Source organism: Ursus arctos, unplaced genomic scaffold (assembly GCF_023065955.2).
Source record: "Ursus arctos isolate Adak ecotype North America unplaced genomic scaffold, UrsArc2.0 scaffold_16, whole genome shotgun sequence".
NCBI classification, from domain to species: Eukaryota; Metazoa; Chordata; class Mammalia; order Carnivora; family Ursidae; genus Ursus; species Ursus arctos.
The window spans coordinates 37,027,047-37,052,370 of record NW_026622830.1 but is presented as its reverse complement, the minus strand read 5'-3'; the positions used below and the strand labels follow the sequence as shown (position 1 = coordinate 37,052,370).

At 42.4% G+C, this 25,324-nt stretch overlaps 1 protein-coding gene across 2 annotated transcripts in view; it reads right to left on the bottom strand.

Moving 5' to 3' along the window:
• The window catches only part of SPTLC3 (serine palmitoyltransferase long chain base subunit 3), a 133,657-nt gene extending 108,703 nt beyond the window's left edge, over positions 1 to 24,954 (bottom strand). The window contains exon 1 of one of the 2 annotated variants that reach the window (XM_026503019.4): positions 24,535 to 24,954. In XM_026503019.4, the coding sequence (XP_026358804.1) occupies positions 24,535 to 24,651 (117 nt within the window). In that variant the 5' untranslated portion in view covers positions 24,652 to 24,954. The remainder of the gene's footprint in view (positions 1 to 24,534) is intronic. The other variant, XM_057312667.1, reaches the window with a different exon arrangement.
• Between the last annotated feature and the right edge of the window lie 370 nt (positions 24,955 to 25,324).

Genomic DNA, 25,324 nt, shown 5'->3' with positions numbered 1-25,324 from the left:
GGAGGGTACTTCATGCCTGAAAGTTGTCTGGGGATATTAATAAATGAGTACTTTAACCCCAGTCTTCTATCATGTGTTTGGTAGACATAAATGTTTAGAGATGCTTTATGAAACTCTTATGTCTCAGTTTAGTCTAAAGCCTATCATCTTGTCACAAATAGGTGAGACACTTCTGCTCAGAGTGTATCATTTGATTCTATATGTATAAAGTTATGTTTAATTTGGGCATAAGCACCTTACTAATTTTATTTCTGACTTCTACAGGTATCTGGTATAATGATCAGTAACTACTGGAAAACCCTGGAATAAGATGGTCTACATGATAGAAACCAAGTGGAAACCTCTTATCTGGGGTATTCCAGAAGGATAGCTGGTGTAAAAGAAACAGTTGCTCAGCCAACTCAAATTTTTCAGGCCACTGAGATACATGAACCCGTGACATCTTAGGTTAAACTTATTATTTTCTTTTTATTTATTTATTTTTTTTTTTAAGATTTTATTTATTTATTTGACAGAGAGAGAGACAGCCAGAGAGAGAGGGAACACAAGCAGGGGGAGCGGGAGAGGAAGAAGCAGGCTCCCAGCAGAGGAGCCTGATGTGGGGCTTGATCCCAGAACGCCGGGATCATGCCCTGAGCCGAAGGCAGACGCTTAACGACTCTGCCACCCAGGTGCCCCTATTATTTCTTTTTAAACAGCCTTCAAACTCCAGCCTCAAGTGTACCTAAAACATTTCATTATTGTTTTTTCCTTCTATTTCAGCACTAAACCAAGCCTTACGGAGTGCCCGTGTTACCAAATGCTTTGCCAGGAACATCTGCCAGGATGTGCCCACAGACAGACTACAGGCTGGCAGCTATTACCATAGAGAGATGTTCAGGGTTCCCTGAGAACTGGGAGAAGGTTGTATCGAACTCTGGCTGGAAAAGGTAGGGGAGGATTCATGAATGAGAAAGCAGTGTACCAAGGACTTGAAAGATGAGGGCAGGAAGGATAAGGGCAGTAGGAATGGACGGAGAGAAAGAATCCCAGCTTAGAACTGGAAGCCTCAGGGGAGATGCTCATCAACCCATCTCCAGAACCACTGCAATCACCCACACACCTGCTCCCCTTGTTCCATCCTGACTCCTCAAATCTGTAGCTACTTAGGTAACTTTAGCTCTAAAACCCATTTGCCACAGTGTTTCCAAAGTGCTCCCTAGAGATGGCCATTAACAGCAAGGGTTGTGGAAAGGCTATATGTCTGTGTCTTGGGTATTCGCAGTGTACAAAAGCTAGAACGTAAGAGCCATCTTTCTTGATCTTCACTGTTATTCCCTATTGCTAGCACACAGCTTCCCGTGGTAGGTGCTGAAAAAATACTTGGTCATTGAATCAGCTTATTGAATGCTATCAAAATAATAGAGTGAAAACCCATTTAACTCTTAACCATTTAACCATTAATCCAGCACATGTATCAACTGCATTTTTCACCTTTCATATAAATCTACCGAGGCCATGACAAAAACTCTCTTTGAGGGGCGCCTGGGTGGCACAGCGGTTGAGCGTCTGCCTTCGGCTCAGGGCGTGATCCCAGCATTGCGGGATCGAGCCCCACATCAGGCTCCTCTGCTATGAGCCTGCTTCTTCCTCTCCCACTCCCCCTGCTTGTGTTCCCTGTCTCGCTGGCTGTCTCTATCTCTGCCAAATAAATAAATAAAATCTTAAAAAAAAAAAAAACTCTCTTTGAGAAGTGCTAGTTTTCAGCATAAAGCTAAGTTTCTTGGCATAGAAATGACCTGCCTCAAGTCCTCCCGTTTCTGGCCTTGCATTTGTTGCTTAAACAACATTAAACTTTCATTTCACACCTTGTTTTTATCTCCTCCACAACTTTCCTCAGGCTGCCACGTTTCTGTAATTTCTTCAGTTTCTACTCCCTTCTCTGTCTTCTGCTGCTGCGCCTCCCCTCTCTCCACACCACACACGCATACACTTTGCCTGCCTAATAGCCCCTGTCTAAGACCAGCACTGGCTGCTTCGCTTCGTAAAAAGATCCAGGCTCGATGTTCTCACGGCATAACACCATTATTATACTCACCACACTGTGATACAATAATATTTTTAGAAGACAAGTCATTTAATAAAAGGACAGAAAATAAAGGATCACTTGCGAAATAATAGCTTTCATTATCTGGCACTCGGGCCTTTCAAATATTTTAACCCTGTTGTTTGCCCAGTGTGGCGAAGACTGGCTATTCACCAAACCCATTTCTCTTTCCTCTTCCTCCAAGCTGGGCTACATTTCCCTCATCCCTTGCAGACAGACGTGGCCACGTGACTGAATGCGGACCAACGTGAAATGGGTAGAAGTGAAATGTGCCACATTCATGACTGGCCCATAAAAAAGCCTCTCTCATGATCCACTTCTTTCTCTCCTTCCCCTGTTGCCCTCTGAATGCTGATAGCCAAGGTGACCTCGAAAGCCACACATTAAAGATTGCATAACTTTTGTTAGCCTGATTCTCTGAATAACTGCGTGAGCAGAGTCCTCACTGCTTTCTCCTCCGGCTTCCTATCACTGTCAAATTAGACTTGCTACGAGTGAGAAATAAACTTCTATTGGGTTATGCCATTGAGATTTGGTGGCTCATTTATTATGACACCTATTATTATGTTAATGAATACATACTATAGGGATTCTGTTAAAATGTTTTTGTTTCCAACCTTTGCTTACATGTGTTCCGGAGAAGTCTAAGAACTGAGTCACCTCCCCGAGGAAACATGTGGGCTGACCAAAATTCAAATTTAAATCTGGGAAGTTTATGCCAGAAAATTAACTGAATCAAAGATTCAATTCTTGATTCAATGAGCATCTCTGTATGTTGGGCCGTGCTTGATAGAAAAACGGATATTACATGATTTAGGCTTCAGTGACCACAGATGTCAGAGAGAAAGAGAGACAAGATTATAAACATGGAACTTTTTCAGGGAATAAGATCTTTATATATTAACTGCTTCAATTCTTTTCTTTTTTTTCTATTGATGAACAAGTTCAGTTCTTGTGAAGTGAAGTTTGTTTCCCATTGTCTTGGCTTTCCTCTTCACCATCTGAGAAGGTAGCTAATAGGTCAGGGCAGCCCATGAAGACAGCCATAGGCTTCCACAGAATACACCCAGATTGGGAAATTAGGGATTCAAAATAAAGGGCATGTTTGCTTCAGAGTCCCCCATGAATATCTGTTGTAGGAATGAATGAATGAGAGGGAGAGAGCCAAGCTTGGGAAAAGGCTGGGAGAGGGGAGGAGGGCCTTCTAGTACAGGAGGACCAGCATGGGCACTTGTTGGGTGGTTGGGTGGAAACAGAACCTTGAATGGACCTCTGGCTAGACCTTATGTGTTACCTATTCGGAGATGAGATGTATGGAGCTCACTGGAATTGAATGTGCCTTCTATGGCAAGGTAAGCTAGACTTACCGTGTCAGATAGCAGTGAAAGAAAGGTGTGCCTCCCTTGGGATGCTTCTTTATCAGAACTGCAGGAGGAATACAGGACAGAAAGATTTGGAGGATCCTCAGATCTTACCTGGGATGACAGCTGGAGGGGGCTCTAAAGTCAATTTGACATAATTCAAACAAAATGGCCGCCCTACACCACCCTGCAATGATTGTATTCTTCTGATATTATTTACAACCAGCTGGCTTACTTGAGGAACACAGAGCTTTTATTGAGTTATCCTGATAAACCAAAAAAAACCAATGTTCCAGTAATTTAGTATCACTGAGAATCACTATGCTCTCTTATCTTGTTGATCAGTTATAATGTGCCATGTAGGAAGAGTGCTTCTCTCTGAGGTGCTCAAAGATGTATGACCATGTTCTTATTTATTCACATGATATTCTTAAGAGGTAGGTGGTGGACGACTGTAATAGAATTAGAATTATCTTTACTTAATAAGAGAGATTAGGGCATTAAGCAACTTCCCCACGGTTATCAGGCAGGACAGGTCAGGGCAAAGCTGAATTTCTCAACTTTACAATAGCAAAGTTCAAGCAGAAAAGCTTGAATTTAGACCTTTGGGACAGATGGAAACATATTTCAAAAATAAAATAGCTATATGGCTGAATCTTTTCCCTTTCCAGGTAACTACTGATAGCTGCAAACACTCTGTGGGAAGGCTGGCTACCATGGGCATCTACCTATACTGGGCACTGTGAGAATCATTCAGGGAGTCTCTCTTATAGTATAGCCTCATCTTCATAGAGCTTATGAGCTAATTGGGAGATAAAATAGACACACAAAAATATAATATTTCAGGACTAGAGAGTAAGAAGTATTCAGTGGCAACATCTCATCAAGTGTATAGCAGTGGTAAAAAGCAAATAGGAAGTCTGATAAGTCATCCCATCCTCATACATTTGTTCAGCCATTCATTCAGCAAATAAATATTGAGTACCTACCCTGTGCCAGCTGCTGTGCTAGGTCCAAGTGACATGGTGGTGACCAAGGGGGTCACTGCCTCTGACCTCATGGCCTGCGTGTGTGCTACCCAATAAAATAATCACCGGCCACATGTGACTATTTACATTTAAAGTTAAATAGTTACAATTAAATAAATTTAGAGACTTAGACCCTCAGTTACACTAGCCACATTTCAAGTGTTCGATAACCACATGTGGCTGGTGGCTTCCTTATGGAAGGGAGCAGATATACAATATTTCCATTTCCATTTCCACAGGAAATTCTGTTGTTCAGAGGTCAGCCAACTGTGGCCTATAGGCCAGATGAGGCCCACCACTTGCTTTTAAAAATAAAGTTTTATTGGACTACAGCTACACGCATTTGTTTACATATTGTCTATGACTGCTTTCATGCTATAACGGCAGAATTGAATGGTTGTGACAGAGACCATATGGCCCACAGAGCTGAAAAATATTTATTATCTGGCCCTTTAGGGAAAAATTTTGCCAAACCCTGGTCTAGATGGAAATACAGATGCATAGCAAATACTTACAAAAAGGGAAATGATGAATAAATAAGAGTGCCGTGGGACAGACAGGTTGGGGATCTGATCTAGTTTAGGAAAAAAGAAAGACTTTCCCAAAGAAGATGGTGTTTAAAATGAGACCTGAATAATCAGTAGGAGTTTACCAGGCACAATGTTCCCAGCAGAAGGAAGAGTCTGAAGAGCTGTGGGAGGGGGGAAGAGGGCACAGTGTTTGGTAGGCATGGACGGTGAGGGGGCAGGCATGGTCAAGGATCATTTCTGGGGGGTGGGGGAACTCCATCCACTCTGTCCATTGCTAGTGCATCAGCGCCTAGGATGATGGCTGATATGTAGTAGGTATCCAATGAATATTTGATGAATGAATGAATGAATAGCCAGGGAGGTTATGCAGAACTCATAAATCAAGTTTAGGATTTCAGCCTTCATCCTGACAAGGTAGCCACTGATGACTTTAAGAAAATCTGTGGCTTAAGAATGTGATCAGATATGTGTTTCCAAAAGGCCCACGGAAGCTGGGTGAAGACCAGATCTTTGGGAGCACCCACGTTCAGTGATTCCTAGTGATTTGGGCCATATGGTTGGTAACTTTGAAGTCTTTCTCATATCCAAGGTGGAAGAAGATTTAATGAAGCAAACTTATTCAGGTGATTCTGAAATTTTGACCTTACAACCCAAAATCTGAAGGAAGCTCTAAAACTGCACGGGAATGAACCAACAACAGAGGCGTGCTTTGACACCAGGTGAGGTGTGCGCTGTGGTATTGCTTTGCCACACCAGGCAGCCAGTGACTCATAGGTGAGTTATAACAAGGGTGCGGCTTTTGGAAGTCCACAAAATGTGGTTCTGGGAGTCATTTGGCTGAGCTCGGTGGACTGAACTTGGATTACAAACAATGGTTTTTCTCTTTGAATCAAACTGAATCTATTTTTTTTCTTGCACCTCAGTGATGCTGAACTACGGACTTGGGCCGCACCCAAAACTTCCTGTTCTGTGAAGCTAGGCCAAACAGTGCCTGACTTTCAGCAACATGAAGAAGCAGAAGGCCCTGCTACCTAGAAAGAGAGAAACTTGCCAGGGATCCCGTTGCTGTTTCTTCTCTATGTGTTCACTAGTATTTGGTTCACGGTTGCACATATCTATTCTCCTTGATTTTCTCCTCCCTTTCTCTGCCTGTCATCCGATAAAACCACACACACTGTATGCATGTCAAGAGCAGCTTAGGAACCTATAACCTGGTTCATCTTTTGCCTGCCTTGAAGACAGAACGTGTCTTTGTTTTTTTTGTTTTTGTTTTTGTTTTTTTTTTGAGAGAGTGAGCGCTTGTGTGCCCAACAGATGGGGGGATGGGCAGGGGCAGACGGAGAGGGAGAGAGAAAATCGTAAGCAGCTCCGTGCCCAGTATGGAGCCCAACTCAGGGCTCGATCCCATGACCCTGCAATCATGACCTGTGCCAAAATCAATAGTCGGAGGCTTAACAGACTGAGCCACCCAGGCACCCCCGAATGTGTCCTTAAAGGGATTAGCTGAACATTACTAACATTTCCTGGCTGAAATCTTTTGTTTCTTTGGAAGGCAGCACATAGTATTTTATTTTCCACAAAAACCTTTTTCTCCTTGGAAAAATAAGTATACTGTCTCCAAACAACCCATTCACCAAGAATATGATACCATAACAATTTATTTCTTTGCTTCCAAAAAATCTGAAAATATCCATGGTCATATCTGTAATTATCTGATTAATTTTTCGTATCATGTGACATATAATGTAGAAAAAAGTAACTTCTCCAAGAACAAGGCTAATCTTGACTAGTTTTTATCTGTACCTCTATATCAATCAAATAATTAGATTGAGGCATTTTTAGCCATCATAGTTTCTGAGCCCTAGGTAATGAATGGGTACAAGGCCTGTGTTGTCTGGCGTAAAGATTCATTACACTTAACAACAATGAAAAAACCCTGTTTTCCATGACCCGTTTTTTTCAGACTTTGAGTCATTTTCTCAGGCCACCAGGTGGAGTACTTCTGTTTTCAGTCTGTAGGCACCTGAATCAGTGGTCTTGCTAAGAACTTGTCGGTGGTGGGGCACCTGGTTGGCTCAGTAAGTAGAGCATGCGATTAATCTCGGGGTTCATGAGTTTGAACTCTACGTTGGGCATAGAGTTTACTTAAAAAGAAAAAAGAACTGGCCAGTGGCAAGCATGGCCCTTTAAAGAAAATGCCAGCCCCTTTTGCATAACTAACAAACCAAATCCTGAGGTACGTCAGTTGTGGGATTTTTCCCAGTGCCCCAAATTATTTGCATGAGTTGGCAAAAAATGTTCGTGCCAAGAGCTCCTATGGGATTTGTTTTGGTTCTATGATGTGAAAGGCAGTGTTGTGTAGGGGTGCTAGAAACTGGCAGTGGACAGAGGGGTGTCTTGCTCTGGATTGGGCATTTTGAGGTCTTGGGCAAGTGATGACACCTATTCAAGTCTCAGTTGCCTATTGAGAAATGTGTCAATAAGATCTAGAAAATGAGATAACGTGCTTCTCTGAGATTTTGAGATCAGTTCTGCCATTATTATTCAAGTGTTTGAGACGATCTGCAGCCTAGTTTCTTTAGGAATAATGATCAAGTAGGTAACTGAGAAACGTGCTACGTTGCAAGAACCCCAGAGCTCCTACCCTGTCATCAATGTCATTGCCTTGGGCAAACTCAGAAAAGGAACCAAGAAGTGAACTGACTGGAAGCAAGCGTTCATGATGTTAAGTGTTTGAAAATGAACTAGAGGTTGATAAAGGGCTCAGGAAAAGGTATTTTGAGGAATACATATGCTATATAACAGAAGACAAAGGTAAATGATTTTAGAAGAAAGATTTATAGGAAGTTGTGCTATCTGATGTACCATTGAAATCACTTTGCTGCCTGACTGTGGAGAGCTAGGGCAGAAATTAACATTTACAAGGCTTTTAGAATCTCGTGGATTTTTATTTTTTAATTTACTAAGACTGACCCCTAAAGCGGTTCTTCTGAGTAAGTGCAATAACAAAAATAACACTCTTGTTCTTGTGAATTAAACTATGGAAGGAAAAATGCCTTGATTAGTTTCACTTCCCAAATGTGTTCTTGCTAGGAAACTTTGATGGAGTTACGCACTGAATAAGGGCTGGATAAACGTGTACTGCTGCCAGTCCTTTGAGGCATCCTTGAACTTTAGAGTCCAAATGTCTGAGACTGTTGTTTGGCTCTGTCCCCATCATCCATGTGGCTTTGGTCTCATGATTTTTCTAAGCCCTGGTTTTTTCATCCCTAAAATGGGCCGATAACAGTCATTCTGTCTACTTCACAGCATTGATGTATGTGTCTAGCAAGATCCTGGATATAAGTTGATTGTACAGTTATAAGGATCTGGGTACTTGATCCTGAGGGTTAAAAGGGCGAAGAATTGGTTACGTTTTTAAGAAATCATTGTCTTAATTTTGGGTTCCCCAGAAGCAGACCTTGAGGAAAGGATTCACATGCAAGTTGATTATCTAGAAGGTGACCCTAGGGGGCGCTGGTACAGAGCGGGAATGAGACAGGGAAGGGAAGGCAACCAGTGAAGAGTCAAGCCATTTACTACTGTGGGAAACCGGCCCTCACTTCCAGATGGGGAAACTGAGGCTCAAAGGGATTATGCCACTTGATCAAGGCCACAGAGCTACCAACATGAAGCTGGAATTCAAGCCTACCCACTGCCAGCGGGAAACCCTACTCCCAATCTCTATGTGATGATTCAGCTTATTAGGGCAGCAGGGCTGTGGGGTGTGGCAACAGGTTATGTGACATTAGGAGACAGATGATCCTGGCTCCACTACTTACCAGTCGCATGAGTGATTGTCTGACCTCTTCAAACCTTGAATCCTTACGTGTGAAATTCGAAAACCCATTGTGAGGATTAACAATACTACCTCAAAAACCATAACCACACATGGTAGCAATCATTCACTCTAATTAATATTGATTTCTCTGACATGCTGTTCTCAGGTACACACACACACAAAAGGATTTCCACGTGTGGCTTTTATTTTGGGAAATAGGAGAGGAGATGCCTTTACTTCTTACACGAGACAAATGCAATTTTGGGAAATTAATTCTGAAAGGGGAAGCTAACGAATTTGAAATAACAGATATCACTGTGAGTCTTCAAATACTGTGGTCCCTAGCTATTTGCTTTAACAGTGTGTGGCTGGGGAGGGGGTCCTCACACTGGTGTGATCTTGGAGGTAATCACTTGGCTTTGTTGACCTTCATTCCTCCATCTGTAAGAAGACAAGGGATGGAGTGGAATCGTAGGAATTTCTAAACTAAATTCCCTTTCTGCCAGATGGATTATACTAGGGTCAAAAAAGGAAAAGGGCTCTTGATCCCTTTGGAATTCTATGTGTACAATGGGGGAATTTCTCTAGACAAGCCTTCTGTTGAGCCCTTCCTTTACCTCACAAGATGCCAATTTACACATTACTTGCTTCTTTTTGAAGCCAGCATCCATCTTGCTAGCTCAAATGCAAGAAGGAACATAGGGGTGATATCGTTCCCAGACATGAATGGACCCAACCAGGAGACATGTAGACCCAGGCTCAAGAGATAGGAATGCTTCTTTGTCATTCAAATTAACATACAGAAATGCAACCTCACTAGCTTATGCATGTACAAGTAGTTTGGGCACACACAGCCAGCATTATCCTGAACAAACAGGCACCAGATGTACCTAATGGAATATCCAACATGAAGAACAAAGGGATTTTTCGGATTCCAAGTCTTTCGAGAGGCAATAGACCTCTGTGGGACCAGACAGAGGGGTACCATAAGCAGCTAGGTAACATCTATTAACATGACTTCATGGGCCTCCGATCAATAGTGTCCACTTTCTCAGAAGACCCCTGCCCCCAACTTTGTCCTTAAAAACCCTGACTTGTGCACCATTGGGGAGTTCGGGAGTTTTGAGCATTAGCTCCCTGTTCTCCTGGGTGACACCACCCAATAAATAGCCCATCTTCCTTCACAGCCAAAGCTCCGTGTCAGTTTTTCTTGGCTTGCTGCACACTGGGTGGATGAACTCTCATTTTGTTTGGTTACATTTTGTCCAGAGATTAAACTCTCCAATGCTAAGTGGACAGTTTTATAACATCTTTCCACAGCCAAAACTATATATGAAACGTTTCCCAATAAGAACAATGAAAAGGCAATGTAGGTCAAAATTCACTGAGTAGTGTAATTCAGATTTGTGCATTTCATTATATGTAGATTTTCTCTCAAAAAAAGGGGAAAGAAAAGAACTGGAGATGAGTATTGAAGCCACACGATGTGCATGCAGGAGGATTTGGGGTGAAGTGTTACTGATTCTACAACTTTCTTTGGAATGTATAAAACATAAGGATTGATAGGTGGATAGACATGCAATAAAACAAATATAATAAAAGGTTAACTGGAGAGTCTAGGCGGTAGGTATATGAATATTTACTGTAGAACTCCTTTAATTTTTATGAGATTTTGCACATATTCACAATCAGATGTTTGAGGAAAAGGCATTTTTTTTTCCCTAGGGATAAAAACACAGAACTTGGGGCCAGCCTGCAGTACTACCAGAGGTTTAAGCTTAGGCAAATTTACTTAATTTTTGTATGATCAGTTGACTCATCTAAGAAATGGGATAGAGTAAGAGTATCAAACTCATAAAGTTGTTGTGAGGAACAAGTGAGTTAGTAGTATTTGTAAGGTTGTTAGGATGTAGTGTGATATAAATGTTTGTTAAATGATATTTTAAAAATCATCTTATATACAGAGACATTGGAAGGAGAACAGATTGTACTGACTTAATTTGGACATTCGACCCTAAGAATGCAGAGCTTTATTAAAACCAGATGACAGGCTTATATACCCTAAGGTATTTGTCATTTTCTCTCTAATCCAGTTATATTTCATCTCCTACTAAGAGGTAGCAATCATCAGGATGGGTCAGTGATATTTAATTTCTGTTTTCATTTCCTTCAAAAAGTTCCACTTGCTTAAATCATGCTCCCTGACCCCAGGCCTAGAGTATATATAATATCTGGATATCAGTATAAACGCATATAGCTCCCTGGTCATACAAAATCATCTTGTGATTTGGTGATTTTTAAAAAGAGGACAGTGAATAGTAGCCATGTTCTCCAACAAAGGTTAGGTGACCTGTAAATTAATCAATAAGAGGTTTTATACTTTGAAATTTACAAAGAAGCCTGTATATCACATGAAGTGGGGCTTTCCCCATATTTTAAAGAATTAGGCATGTGGAAAGCAAATAGCAATTTAAATAGCAAACAAAATAAGCTGAAATGAGAGTTCTTACAAATAATAGATTAACAAAAATAGGTGGTCTTTATTCATCCCACAAATATTATTGAGCACCTACTATGTACAGGCTCTGGTCTAGGTGATGGGGATTCAGCTGTAAAGAAGACAAAAATCCCTACCCACATGGTGCTTAAATTCCAGAGGATGAAGCAGACGAGAGATTGGAAATCAATTAGTGTGTGCGCGTGTATATATAGTGTTAAGGACTAATGAGAACAATCAGGAAGGGAAGGGAGGGGGTGAAAAGGTTTGCAATTTTAGATAGGGTCGTGAGCTTATATCTCACAGAGAAGGTAACATTTGAGTGAGGACTTGAAGGTAGGGAGGGTGAAGGCATGTGGACATCTGGGAAGTGCATACAGGAGAGGAAGTGTGAATGCCCCCAGATGGGAGAATGTATGGCCTGCTTGCTCTAGTGTGGCTGGAATAGATTAAGTACCGGGAAAAAGAGTAGGGGGTGAGTTGAAGAGGACCAAGCCATGAGGCCTTACTAGGCCATCATTCAGGATTTTGTCTTTTGAGTAAAATGGGAGCCATGGGAAGGATTTGGGCTGAAGAGTGATATCTCTGGATTCCATTTCAACAAGATCCCTCTGGCTGTTCTGTTGAAAACAGTCTTGCTGGTGCTGGTGGAAGGGAAGGCAGAAGTAGAAGCAGAATAGGGTGGTTTTAAAATTTGTGTATGGGGGCGCCTGGGTGGCTCAGTCATTAAGCGTCTGCCTTCGGCTCAGGTTATGATCCCAGCGTTCTGGGATCGAGTCCCGCATTGGGCTCCCTGCTCAGCCGGGAGCCTGCTTCTCTCTCTGCTCCTCCCTGCTTGTGTTTTCTTTCTCTCTCTCAAATAAATAAATAAAATATTTTTAAAAATAAATAAAATAAAATTTGTCTATGAATTCTTTGATATTCTTCCAATTAAGAAGTTGGAGTGGGGAAAGGTCCCTTCCCCTTGAACCATGTGGGCTTGCTTGTCACTACTTCAACCTATAGATTAGGGTAGAAGTGAAGCTGACCTCTGAGGCTAGGTCACAGAAGGCCATGAGATTTCTACTCCATTTACTAGAAAACACTCTTAAAGTCCTCCTGCCAGAGAGGCCACATTGGTAATTCCTACTTGTCTTTTCTTTCAGCTGTTCCAGCCCTGATGCCAGACATAGGAGTGAGGAAGCCATCTTGGAGACAGATCCTTCTGGCCCGGCTGTTCCAGATCTAGCCAATAGAGTCCTCCCAGCTGAGGCCCCAGATATCATGGGACACAAAAAGAGCTGTCCTGGTATGTCTTTTCTGAATTCCTGACCAGCAGAATCTATGAGCATAATAAAATGATTATTGTTTAATGCCACTATGTGTTGGGATGGTTGGTTATGCCAGCAATAGGTCACTGGAACACAGAGACAAGAGATGAGCTTCCTGTAACAATCTAGGTGAGAGGTAATGGTGGCTGAGACCAGGGCAGTTGCTGTGGGGAGGTGACAAGTAGATTCTGGATATACTGTGGAAGCAGGATCCTGAACTTGCTGACTGATTGAATGTCAAATGAGAGAGAAAATCATGAGTGATGCTCGAGTTTTGATTTGAGCCACTGGAAGGACAGAGTTGCCATTTCCTGGAACAGGAAAGACTATAAGGGAGCAGGTTTGAAGGTGGAGGGTGGGAGTCTCAGGAGCTCAGTTTTGGACATGGTAAGTTGGAGTTGCCTTTTGATTACCCAAATGGAAAGCAGGTAGTTGGAAATGACACAGACACACACACACACATAGACACACACACACACACACACACAGTGAGGAGACAAGATCAGATCATCATGAAAGAAACACAGAAAAGACAAGAGGTGAAAGGACTGAGGCTTGGGTTGCTCCATTGCTTAAAGGTCAAAGAGATGAAGAGAAACCAGGAATGGAAACTATAAAAGACTAGCTAATGATATAGGAGTGTTGTATCCTAGAAGCCAAGAGAAGAACGTGATTTAAAGAGGAGGGGGTGATTACTTGTGTCAGAGGCTTCTGACAGGTCAAGTAAAATGAGGTTTGAGAAGGTACCATTGGATGATGGAATTTGAGGGTTTAAGACTATCATTTATTGGGCACCTATTATATATACCAGGCTTTGTACTGAACACTCTTATAATAGCAGTAGTGGAGAAAGAGATGGCTTTAGGCTGACTTTAACAGATAATAGCTACCATTTACGGAGTATCTACTACATATCTGATAGTTATGGGGAACCTTACATACTAACCCATTTAACCTTCACCATTGCCTTGTGGGGTATGGATCAGAGACACGAAGTTACCTGCCCAATGTGGCCGGGCTAGTAAGGCGCAGAGCTGGGACTCAAACCCAGTTCTATGTGATGTTGAATATTGGTCTTCCTGCTGTCCATTCCTCCTTAAGTGATTTCCTGGGAAATCCTGAGGGGTGCTGGGGTGTGAAAAGCCACCAGAAAAGAAAATACCTTTTTGACTTTGAGTTCAGTTTTACTCAAGTGGAGGATGTAAAAGTAGTTTTACAGTAAAAGAAATACAAATCCGTTGTAATGTTTTAGAAGGCAAATTCGAACATAAATTTTCTAAACAAATAAATTACACACATGGGGCTTGTCACGTGATGGCTTTGGGTTAAGCGTGTTGTTCTCTCTTTCGTGAATCAACTTGTGAATCCCTTACCCTATCTTCTCTGGAGAGGTTGATTGGCTGGTTTTTCTGGTTGGGTTGTGAGAACAGAGGTAGCCTAATTAATAAAGGCACTCCAGGGCTGAGGTTCTTAACCTGGGATCTGAGAAAGTCAGGGAAGGCATGAGTCTCTGCTTGGAAAGCTTTGTGATTATGGACGTATTCATTCTTCCATAGGGAGCATCTATCAGCTTCTCATAGAGGATCCTTGACTTCCAAGAGGCTAAGCCCCACAGGGCAGAGAAAGAACAGTCAGGTTTAACTTGTAGTTATGAGGATAAGCACGACTGGCACATGGCCTTTTTCTTAGGCAACTTTTAAAGGCCCAGGTAGAGCATATACAGAGAACAATAACATGACCAGGCCTTATGATTGCATTATCTAACAAAAGGTCTGTCGATCACTTCCTATGAAGCTTTAGTGATGAGATTTGACCAGTAGAATATTGTCACTTCTCAGACATTTCGATAAGTGGGACCCAATATTTGGTCAGGGAAATCAAGTATGTGTGGTTGGTCATAACTGTTCCTCAAACTTGCATATCCCAGGATCAAATGTTGATATAACAACTCAGGAAAATGAAGATGTGAGACTCCTCTATTGCTTTTAAAAATATAAAGTCTAGGGGCGCCTGGGTGGCTCAGTTGTTAAGCGTCTGCCTTCGGCTCCGGGCATGATCCCAGGGTCCTGGGATCGAGCCCCACATCAGGCTCCCTGCTCCGCTGGGAGCCTGCTTCTTCCTCTCCCACTCCCCCTGCTTATGTTCCCTCTCTCGCTGGCTGTCTCTCTCTCTCTCTGTCAAATAAATAAATAAAATCTTTAAAAAATATATATATATAAAGTCTAAATTAAGAAGAGCCATTTTCCCTAATATATATGAGAAAGGAGTATTCAATTAATGACCGCTTAATTTTCTCATCCGATTTGCTTATAACTTGAAGGTTACAGATTTGTGGCTGGTAGCAACGTTTCCTTGAAATCCACACTATTTGAATTTCTAAAGATTAGATGCCAATACTTAAAAATCAGGTGTTTTTCTCCCTGGCACCTTTTCCACCCCGTGCGGATTTCCAGCTTCTTTTGAAAATCACACAGTCTGTCAACCAATATGGTAAAACTCTTGAGGCAGCAATATTCAGACTGGCAGTGTGATGGAGAAAGTAGATTGTGGAGAGTGATTCTGAATACTTCTCAGAGTTATGCTTACAGTGTTGTTGTTGTTGTTTAAATGGTTAATCTAACCTGTTTCTAATTTGGCAGCAACAGCTTGTTCTCACATGAATTTATAGGTTGCTATACTTCAGAATTCCAGAAAAATTACATTAGTTCAGGCCTATTGAGACAAATGTGACAATACTTAGTAATAAGATTAAGTGTATTTAAAACTAAATGTAGTTGATCTCTCGCAAGTAATTAGGTTAATACCAATCTATCTCTGGCAGTATTTCCAAAGGGAAAGTTGTTCAAGGAAATTTTAACAAATAGATAAAATTAGTATTTAATTGGCAGATATTAAATATATTTAATTAAAAACATGTATTCTTTTAATTAATAAAAACATCTGCACCTGAACACACACACGTTCCTGAGTCAGCTCTTTCTTCATAGATAATGCAGTAAATTACAGCCTCCTCAGGTTGAATAATTATATATCAGACTTGATAGCGTTTAAATGATTGTGTTTTTGCACTGGTGATACTTGAGTTTATTGTATCTGGTATTTGGATATACCCGCCAGACACTCATCTTAAAGCATACAGTCATTATTTCGAAACACAAGCAAAACGAAACAAAAGTGTACAGCTTCGAGAAAGACATCTTTGCCACCGATTAAATGCAAATGGATGGCCCACACAAACTCTTCCCTCAAGATGCAAATGCCAGAGCTAAAAATGGTTATTAAGTGAGATTGCAGAGTGAGTTTTCTAGGCATTTTAAGGAAATAGAATATCCGTGTGCTCATTTATCTACCACAACTTAACAAGCCATCGCCACAGCTAAAACATCATTTGTTTGCTCAGGAATCTATAACTCGAGCAGGGCTCAGCGGGGACAGCGCATCTATACTGTGTGAAGTATCAACGGGAGCAGGTAGACACCGGGGCTGGAGGACCTACTCCAAGGTAGCTTACCCACGCTGTCTACACGGGTGCGGCATCTTATCAGCAAGGACACTTGGTTTCGCTCTACTTGGGCTTCTCTTTGGGACTACTTGGGTTTTCTCCAAGCATGATGGCTGGGTTCCAAGAGTGAGTGTTCTAAGAGGCCTGGCTTCAAGCGACAAGGCTTCCTGTAACTTAGTCTCAGAAGTTCCAGATTATCCCCTCTGCCTCACGCTGTTGGCCAAGTAAGTCATTAAGTTCAGCCCAGATTCAAAGGGAATGAAATAGATTCCATCTCTCAGTGAATTTGCAAGAATCCTCCATCTATCACATCACATGTCCAAGATGTCACTATTACCAGGAAATCCTGGGCCAAGTTAACTGCCTATTCAGGGTGGCCATGTGCCCTTAGAGAAGCTTCCGAAAACTAAATTATCTCCAGAGCTCCATCTGGGGCTCAGTCTGAGTCCATATGACTTAGAGTTACATGGGTCGATTTTCTTTAAATTCAGAGTTGTTTGAAGTGAAAAATGGGGTGGGGGTGGTCAGCGCATTGATGTAGTTTGTCCATGAGCAGACAATGTTGCATATTGAAAGCTCTGGTATGTGACAGTTTGGTGCTAAGCTAAATTTTCATTAAGAACAATAAAGAAAGCAAGCAAAACAATCCACAATACATTTAACCCACACTGACTCTGCCCTTCAAGGCTGAATTCAGTTTGCCCCTTAATCCCTTGTGGTCAGAGTACCCGTGTAGACTAAGGACCTGGGTTCTAGAATTAGACAAACCTAGTTTCTAAACCCGGAGTTGATATTTGTGAGCTGAGGACCATGGTTAACTTACTGAAACTTTGTTTCCTCTATCAGACCTCTAAAATGGGTCTGATAGGGGCACCTGGCTGGCTCAGTCACTTAAGCATCTGACTCTTGATCTCAGCTCAGATCTTGATCTCAGGGTCATGGGATGGAGTCCTCTTCCCCTCCAGGCTCAGAGCAGAGTCTGCTTGTCCCTCTCCCTCCCCCTCTGCCCTTCCCCACCCCTCCCACCCCCACATGCTTTCTCTCTCTCTCAAAATAAATAAATAAATAAATAAAATTTTAAAAAATAAAATAAAATGGGTCTGATAATAATAGTATCTACCTCAGGGGAATGTCATGAGATGATGAATCCAAAGCACTTAGAATGCCTGGCATTTAGAAAGACTCAATACGTATTGGGGATTATCATAATTATTATTTTCTTGGTTACCTCCCAAGGTTCTCACCTATAGGCCAACGTGTATTAGGAGTGGGAGCATGATATTCTAGACTATTTGTGGTCACAATGAAAGCATAAGCCTGTTTCTTTTCTTTGATAACTTAGGCAACTGGAATTATTTTCTGTTCTTAAAGTAAAGGTTTCCAGGCTTATTTTAGTCGGAAGTAGATAATACTCTTGGGTCCAGGGCAACATGTTGGAGTAAAAAGAAATTGGCTAGGGGGTATGATCTAATGATCTAGCGTTTATGTCCCAGTTTTCTTCTAGCTGTGTGACCTTGGGAAGTTACCTATATTCTCAGAACCTCAATTTCCTCATCTATACAAACATGGCTCATAATATCCATTTGGCAGTATTGTTATGAGAATTAAATGAGGCAAATATTATAAAAAGACCTGGCAGGGAGCAATTACTTATTGGCCTTACTATTATTATTGATGCTTTGGTTTTATACATTTTTCTGTATTGGTTTCTAAAAGTTTTTTATATATTAAGAAATTGCATTTTGTGATATGAATTGCAAATATTTTCCCCAGTCTGTGATTTACCTTCTGATTATTTTATGGTGCTATTTTTGTTTTGTTGTCATGGCAGAGAGAAATATTTGATTTTTATGTCATCAAATTTTCAACGTCTTCTTTTATGGCTCCTGATTATTAGATTATAGATTCTACACAAAAAAAATGATGTTGTCTCATTTATTGGGCTCACATGAAATTTATGGATTAACTTAGGTAGAATTAACATAGTTTTCATCTCGAGTCTTCCTATCCTTGAAGATTGTATGCCTTTCCAATTATTCCACTTTTCTTTAATGTCCCTCAGCAGCATTTAAATGCTGCTCTTCAAAATTGGTTTTCTCTTCAAATTGATTTTCACTTCTTCCATTTATTCCCAAGTACAACATATTTCTGATGCTAGTGTAAATGGAGCTTTTACTTAAAATTACAGTTTCCAATTGATTTTTATTCATTGCTCTTTATGTTTTATCCCATACAGAGTTTTAGATATTTATTTATTTATTTATTTATTTATTTATTTATTTATTTTTAAAGATTTTATTTATTTATTCGACAGAGAGAGAGACAGCCAGCGAGAGAGGGAACACAAGCAGGGGGAGTGGGAGAGGAAGAAGCAGGCTCATAGCGGAGGAGCCTGATGTGGGGCTCGATCCCAGATCGCTGGGATCACTCCTTGAGCCGAAGGCAGATGCTTAACCGCTGTGCCACCCAGGCGCCCCTAGATTTTTTATGTAGATAAAATTCACTAAATTTTTCTTCATGGTTTCTACTTTTTCACTTTCTTTGAGTGCAAAGGGAGAAAATCGCGGCTGTGATATTCAACCCTGACATGCTCCTTTTGTCTTCTCCCTTGCCAGCTATAGTAGGAGGTTCTGTATCACGCTCAATACCATAAGCTAGTCTTCCATGACGGCTAGCCCATTAGGCCAAAGATAATCCATAATGTCATGTTCTAAAAGTCACCAGAGATAAAACCCACACAGCCTGAGAAAGTCACATCTGATCACGCCGAGTCTCTTCTCAAAGCTCCCTCATTACAAATATATATGGCTATACGCTTTTGTTGCTATCCAGATCCCCTGGGATTCTGATGATTTCTTACTGCAAGCACCTGTAGGTCAGTTTGAGGGCTTTCTCTGATCATATGTAGTCAGGCGAGAAGTGCTTTGTGGTTAATGCTCCAGGGAGAATCCCTCAACTGGTGATGGACAGGAGTTAGTTGACATAAACCTCGTTAACCTGTGACTTAGTTGGGACAACTTTGAGGCATATTCTACACCATCATCAAGTTGCCCCCCTCCCTCCAAATCTGAGCACTAGCTGCCAACAGTGGTAACCTGTTCACAAATGTATTGACTTCCTTTTCTTCTGTGTCTCACTTCTCCATTCCCCTAACTCCTGGGTTCACCTCCCAAATAAATTTCTTACCTCAAATCCTTATGTCTGAGTCTGTTTTTTGAGGAATGTTAATGAAGACAAAGGTATTTTATGATCTTATCCCACCTACTTTTATAGACTTATTACCCGATTATCTCCATTAAACATCCTAAACTTAGTCCCATTTATCCACATCATGTCTTGATGTTTTGTATCTTTCTAAGAGTGTTTCCTTCTGTTAGAATGCCTTTCCATGACTGTGTGCCTGGCTACCCTGCCTTTAAGAGTCAGGCCAAGAGTGACTTCTTTGCCTTCCTATCCTGGGTGAGATGCCCTTTCTCTGTATTCCTAAACATGGTTCACAGATCTCTGCTGTGATGGACTGTTTCCCATGACGGTCACAAATATTCCTCCAACCCCTCACAACCTTTTGTAATGTGACTTTGCAAGCTTGCCCCATCAAGAAGAAGAGCCCATTTCCCTTCCCCTTGCATCTGGGTTGGCCTTGTGACTAACTTTGACAACAGAATGTGGTAGAAGTAAGCCTAAGCCTTAAGAGGATGTGTGGTTTCCATTTTTACTCTCTTGGAAGCCAGACTTCATTTAAAGAAGCCTGAACTATTCTGTTGATACTGAGAGACCACACAGAGAGGGTATCCCTGTGAAGGAGATACAAGGTTCCCCAGACAACAGCCAGTACCAAGGTCTCAGTGGGTCCATATTGGATACTCATTAAACACCATATGGAGCACTGACAGCCATCCCTACCAAGCCTGCCTGAATTCCTAGCCCATAGAAATCATCAGCAATTGTTTAAAACTATTGAATTTGGGGGTAGTTGGAGTAGCTGTTACACAGCAATAGATAATTGCAATATCTATTATAGAACTTGTCATTAAATATTATAATTATTTATTTACTTATCTGTCACATTGGTGAGCTACTATAAATGGAGACAGAACATTTTCACCCGAATAGATATAACACCTGACATACGGGAATGCTTTAGAATGATGAGCCCATGAAAAAATGAGACTCTTTAAGGAGATCACAGAGAAACTTTGTCACATTGAAGATTTGTTAAAGGAAATGAGAACCAAAAAACAAAAGGTACTAGAGAATGACTGTGGAAGACGAAAGTGGATAAACATTCAGAGCAACTGCAAGAGATCGCCAAAACTTGTAGTTTATATGAGTTCTTCTTATAACTGGTGAGATTATTGACCTGTTTTCATCAGCGTGCAGACTAGACAGCCCCCGCAGATATGAATATTTACAAGGGCCTGTCAGGCAGCTACCACTGTGTGCAATTAAACTGTAAGTCACAGTTCTCACTGTCCAGAAGTTTATACTGTAACAGAAAAGCAGATGTAGCAGGACATTGTGGGCTTCAGAAGGATATGAAAAAGTGGGGAGAACAGAAGGCTCATATTCAATGGTTATAGAGCTAGGAAGGATTTCCACGAATCTGCCTGAACATTCCCCTTCGTGTAGCATTTACCGAGCAGCAGCTGGGCATGGCATTCCCACTCCCTCTTATGCTGAAGCCTCGCCAAACTGAGAGAAGTCTCTCAAATGTTCTGCACTCTGTCATGCCACAGACTTCGCTTCCCCCCCCCCACCTTCCTTTCTGGAAAGATTTATGACCTATGTTCCCTGGTCCTTCCATCTACCAATGCTTACATTCATCTCTGGGGCTCCTTTCCCTTCTTCTCCTTATTTGGCCTCCAGGGATAAACTCCCAGTTTGCTCTGCCATTTCAAATGTCTCCAGATTCAGTGTGAGTTCTCCCCGCTCTACAAATCTGTCACTGACCACCCTAACCTGGAATATCTTAGAATGTAGTAGAAAGGGAAATGGCTTTGGAGCAATATGGATTTGGGTTCAATTCCTGGCTATGCTGCTTGCAATTCTGCACAAGTTCCTTAATCTCTTATGTTTCTTCATCAGTAAATTGGGCACGATGCTACCACTTCATGGGGCTGTAATGAGGGTCTAGGCGATCTCTATGTAAAGTGTTGAGCTGAGTCCTGGTATGTAGCACACCATTGATACATGCTGTTTTCCTCCTCTCCGAACTTCTGGTATTTAATATCCGTACCACTCATCTGTCCTTAAATCATACTTGCTTTGTGACAGCTCTTGTCCTGTGCCATAATTTAACTTACTGTGTTCATTGTTCAATTTTAATATAAGCTTTCTCCTAATAGCTAAATGGTCCTTTTCTGTACATCTTTATATGTCCCAAGGACAACAGATTCTTAATAAATACTACTGCATGAACGAAGAGATGGTAGAATAAGAGACTACCGCTCAGGCTGTCTCTACCTCATTCTGTAAAGTACAACATTCAGGGTCAAGAACTCAGTGAATTAGAATAACTCTAATGTCAAGATATTTTTGTCTTCTAGGAAAGGAATGATTAGGGAAAAGTTCAACAGTTTTCCTTGATCCTATAGGATCAACGTAATAAAGGAAAAATGCAGACCCCATCCCATGAAAAGATAACTTGGAGGCGATGCAGTATTCAGAACAATGAAGACTCTAGGACTACCTCCCAGCTTCAGGCTTTCTTAATTTGAAGGTATGGCCAGGTCAGGAATGAGTGGGAGTGAAAAAGCAATTATGTGAACAGTAATCCCCAATTAATTTTATGGGAATTAAATAAATCAATAGCAAATATCAAGTCTGAGTTAAGATGTTAAGGGCCTTTCCATCATTTATGTGGATATGCTCATGAGGAGAGAGAAAAATCCTTTAGGACACGAGTGTTCTGTTACTGACTGAGGCTCCATCTGTCAGAAGTAAGAGACAGGATGTCATACTCCAAGTGAACAAATAAATGGACTTAATCAGGGATGAAAACCAAGGATCAGTGCATCCTCAGGTCATGTGGGGTTTAAAGAGACGACAACATGCAATAGGATTAAGCTCCAAAAAACTCCAGAGAAGAACTAGAGGTTTTCCAGACAGAAGGAGTCTGCCCCCTTGCTAACCTTGCGATTGGGCTAGTGAGCTGGACTCTAGTGCAAGGGTGTCGAAACCAGGCTACATTGGAACAAAGAGAAGGAGGGTCTGGAGAGAGTGCCTAACGGTAATTTTCATATTCTTTTTTTTACACCAAGAACCCTTTGTTTAGAGTCCTACAGGGTCCCGTGACACATAAAAGGAACAGAGGTATTGGTGTATGATTGCAAAGCAGGACGACAAAGTGTGAGGGGATTTTGGGTGAAGCTGACCGAATCTTAGATCCTACTTCCTAGAGCCTTAAGCCTGACAGAAGGTGTTGGGACGACCACTGGCCCAGGATATCTGTAAGCCTTTATGAATTGCTCTTGTCAACTAGCAAGGGTTTTGGTTAAGACCTGTTGGTGAAAGGTCTCCAAAGCAAAAGGTGCTAAAACTAGTGACAGAAGACCATGGAGTAAAGATGACTGCATCCTCCTCAAGGGCAAAACAGGCCCTTGTCTGTCTTCCTGCACCAAGATCTCAGCAGGGTTTACTCTTTCTGGAAAACATTTTTCAAGTCATAACTGAGGCTTTCAGTGGAAGCCAATTTCAATTTAGTAACACCTAAATATATCTGAACCAACAGGCTCTGGATGGCCCTACAGAGCGAGCTGTTGGAAAAGGCAACAGCAGCCCTCCTCTTTTCTGCTGCCCTAAGAGAGGCCTTGATGTCCAAGGGTACTTTCAATCCTACAGGAGTACTTAGTATGAATCTTTAGGATCTTGAGTTTCATCTTGACTTAGGAGTGGTCACAACCATTGAGCTAAGTTTCCAACCTCAGACGCTGGAAGGTCGTTACAAAACCCAGATAAAGTAAAGAGACAGAAGGACGGCTTTGAAGGCCTTTCTGCCCAAATGAGAGGCCTTAGGGTCAGACTGGCCGAGAGGGTGAGTGGGTGTGTGGCCAGTGTTCCCAACATTTCAGGGGCAAGGAGCCTCTTGGGTGGTTAGCAGTCTGAATGAACACTTACTGACAAACAGATGGTGGATATTATTGGGGTTGTCCTCATGGAGAAGACAGGAGTTGAATGTTTCTCTTCATATTGTGATAGGTTTCAGAGACACTGCTGGGAGAGGTCAGGCCTGAGTTTTTGGTGAACACGTCCAAGCCTAGAGTAATGCCTGTTGTTAAGAGGGGAATACATTTTGGGACCACAGCCTTTCACACACACCCCAGGTTGCAGAGCACCCCTCTCCACCCACCTCTTCCAACCGGAAGCACGAATTTAATTCCCTGAGTGATGGACTGGCTCCCAGCTAGCTCTGCCGGTCCTGTGATCTTAGAACAGTATGACCTTCTCCCTGGGTGGATGCTGGTTCCTAGGGGGTGGATGTGTAATACAGGACTGCACGGGTTCCCTGCCGAGCTTCTCATTTCCCAAGACTGAAGCCACCTGTTTGGCTATGCTAATTTGCTCCTGAAGCCGGTGAGCTCACCTGTGCGGCTTTAGCAGAGGGCATTATGTGAGAAGGAGGGCACTGTCTTTTTCCAGGTACCTGGTACACGGGGGCTCCTTCTTGGAATACACTGACAACCTTTCCGAAGTCCCTCCTCCTCCTCAGTACATCCCCATCAAACATTCTGTCAGAGCCAAGAGCCAAGAAAGACAAAAAAGTATCAAATGGGAAAACAATGAAAAGTCTGTTTAGTTCCTGTGTGCAGTGTGAACAATAAGCCACCCTTTCTGAAGTGTCTCAGAACGGAATGCCTGTGATGTCCTTTCAAAGAAGGACTCTGGCCCCAAATCAAGCTGTAAGCTGTGACAATGCTCCCCTAAACAGCGCAAAGAATTCGCCTTTCAGCCAGAGAGGCATTTCTCATGTACTGGGGAAAAAATGCCGCCCACACCACATCACCTCAGCACATTCACTATCCCTGCTCTTTCCCTGCCCAAGCCCGAGGACTCCAGCCTGCTGTGACTGTTTGATGCACGGAAATTCGGCGGACGGGTCTGAGCCTTCGGCCCTTTGCCCCCTAAAATGCTCCGGAGAAAGCAGACTAGTAGGTATGTTCGTATTTCGGGGCATATAAGGCTCTCGGGTCTGTGTGTCCGCTCTTGGACAGAGCAGATATGCTCCCCCTTAATCCACAGCTCAACTTTTTCATAGCCGAGCCTTTGAAATTAGCCCAAGTGTCAGAACACACAAAACACTTCGCAGGAAGGACTTGCAGTCCGGTGGCTCCCAACAGCATCAGAAAGAAAGAGGGAAATGTCCAAGTCCTTCCCGAGTACGGGGGAGGGCTCGCCTCTTACCTGGGCTTCTTTCACGATCCCATTCTTCACGCAGTTTCCACTCGGTGAGCCGTCGCTCTGTTTCCCGTGATTGTGCAGATTCCCATTGCAAACAGCACCACCTCCAGGATTAGCCATTTGTGTGAAATGATGGAATCAAGCAGGTTTTCCTCCAGAGGTTCTTGGCAAGCTTTGGTTTTGAAGTTGGTGAGGGGATGGGAGGAAGCGCTTTGGGCTGAGCCCCTGAAGGAATCCTACCAATCAGGCTTTCCAGCCTATCGTTGGGGCAGATCTTTGAAAGGAAAAACAAGTGGTTACCTTTAGACTGCACGGCTCAGAGGCTCAGACCGCGACCTTCAGGGCAACAGACTTGCTTCTGAAACTACAAAGGAGATTGCCCATGCTGGCTCCTTGGGGGCAAGAGGAAATCAGGAGACTGCAAAACCCCAGTGGCAAACTGCGGGGAGGCGGGCTGGGGGGTGGAGCATCTTTTAAAGACACACACACACACACACACACACACACACACACACACACACACACACACACACACACACACACCCAGTCATGGTCTCCTGTCTCCTACATGTAGTCAGTTCCGAATTTACGTCTACCCCCACCCTCTCCCTCCTGGATCTAATTACAACTTTTGATTGTAAACCGAGCTCAACTTTTTTTTTTTTTTTTTCCCTGTAAAAAAACACGCAGCAGTGGCTGCCAGGACTGCCCAGAGGGAGAGGAGAATGCGAAGTTACAGTTTCAAGGGCACAGAGTTTCAGCTGGTTCCGTGGGTGACGGTGATGGTTGCACA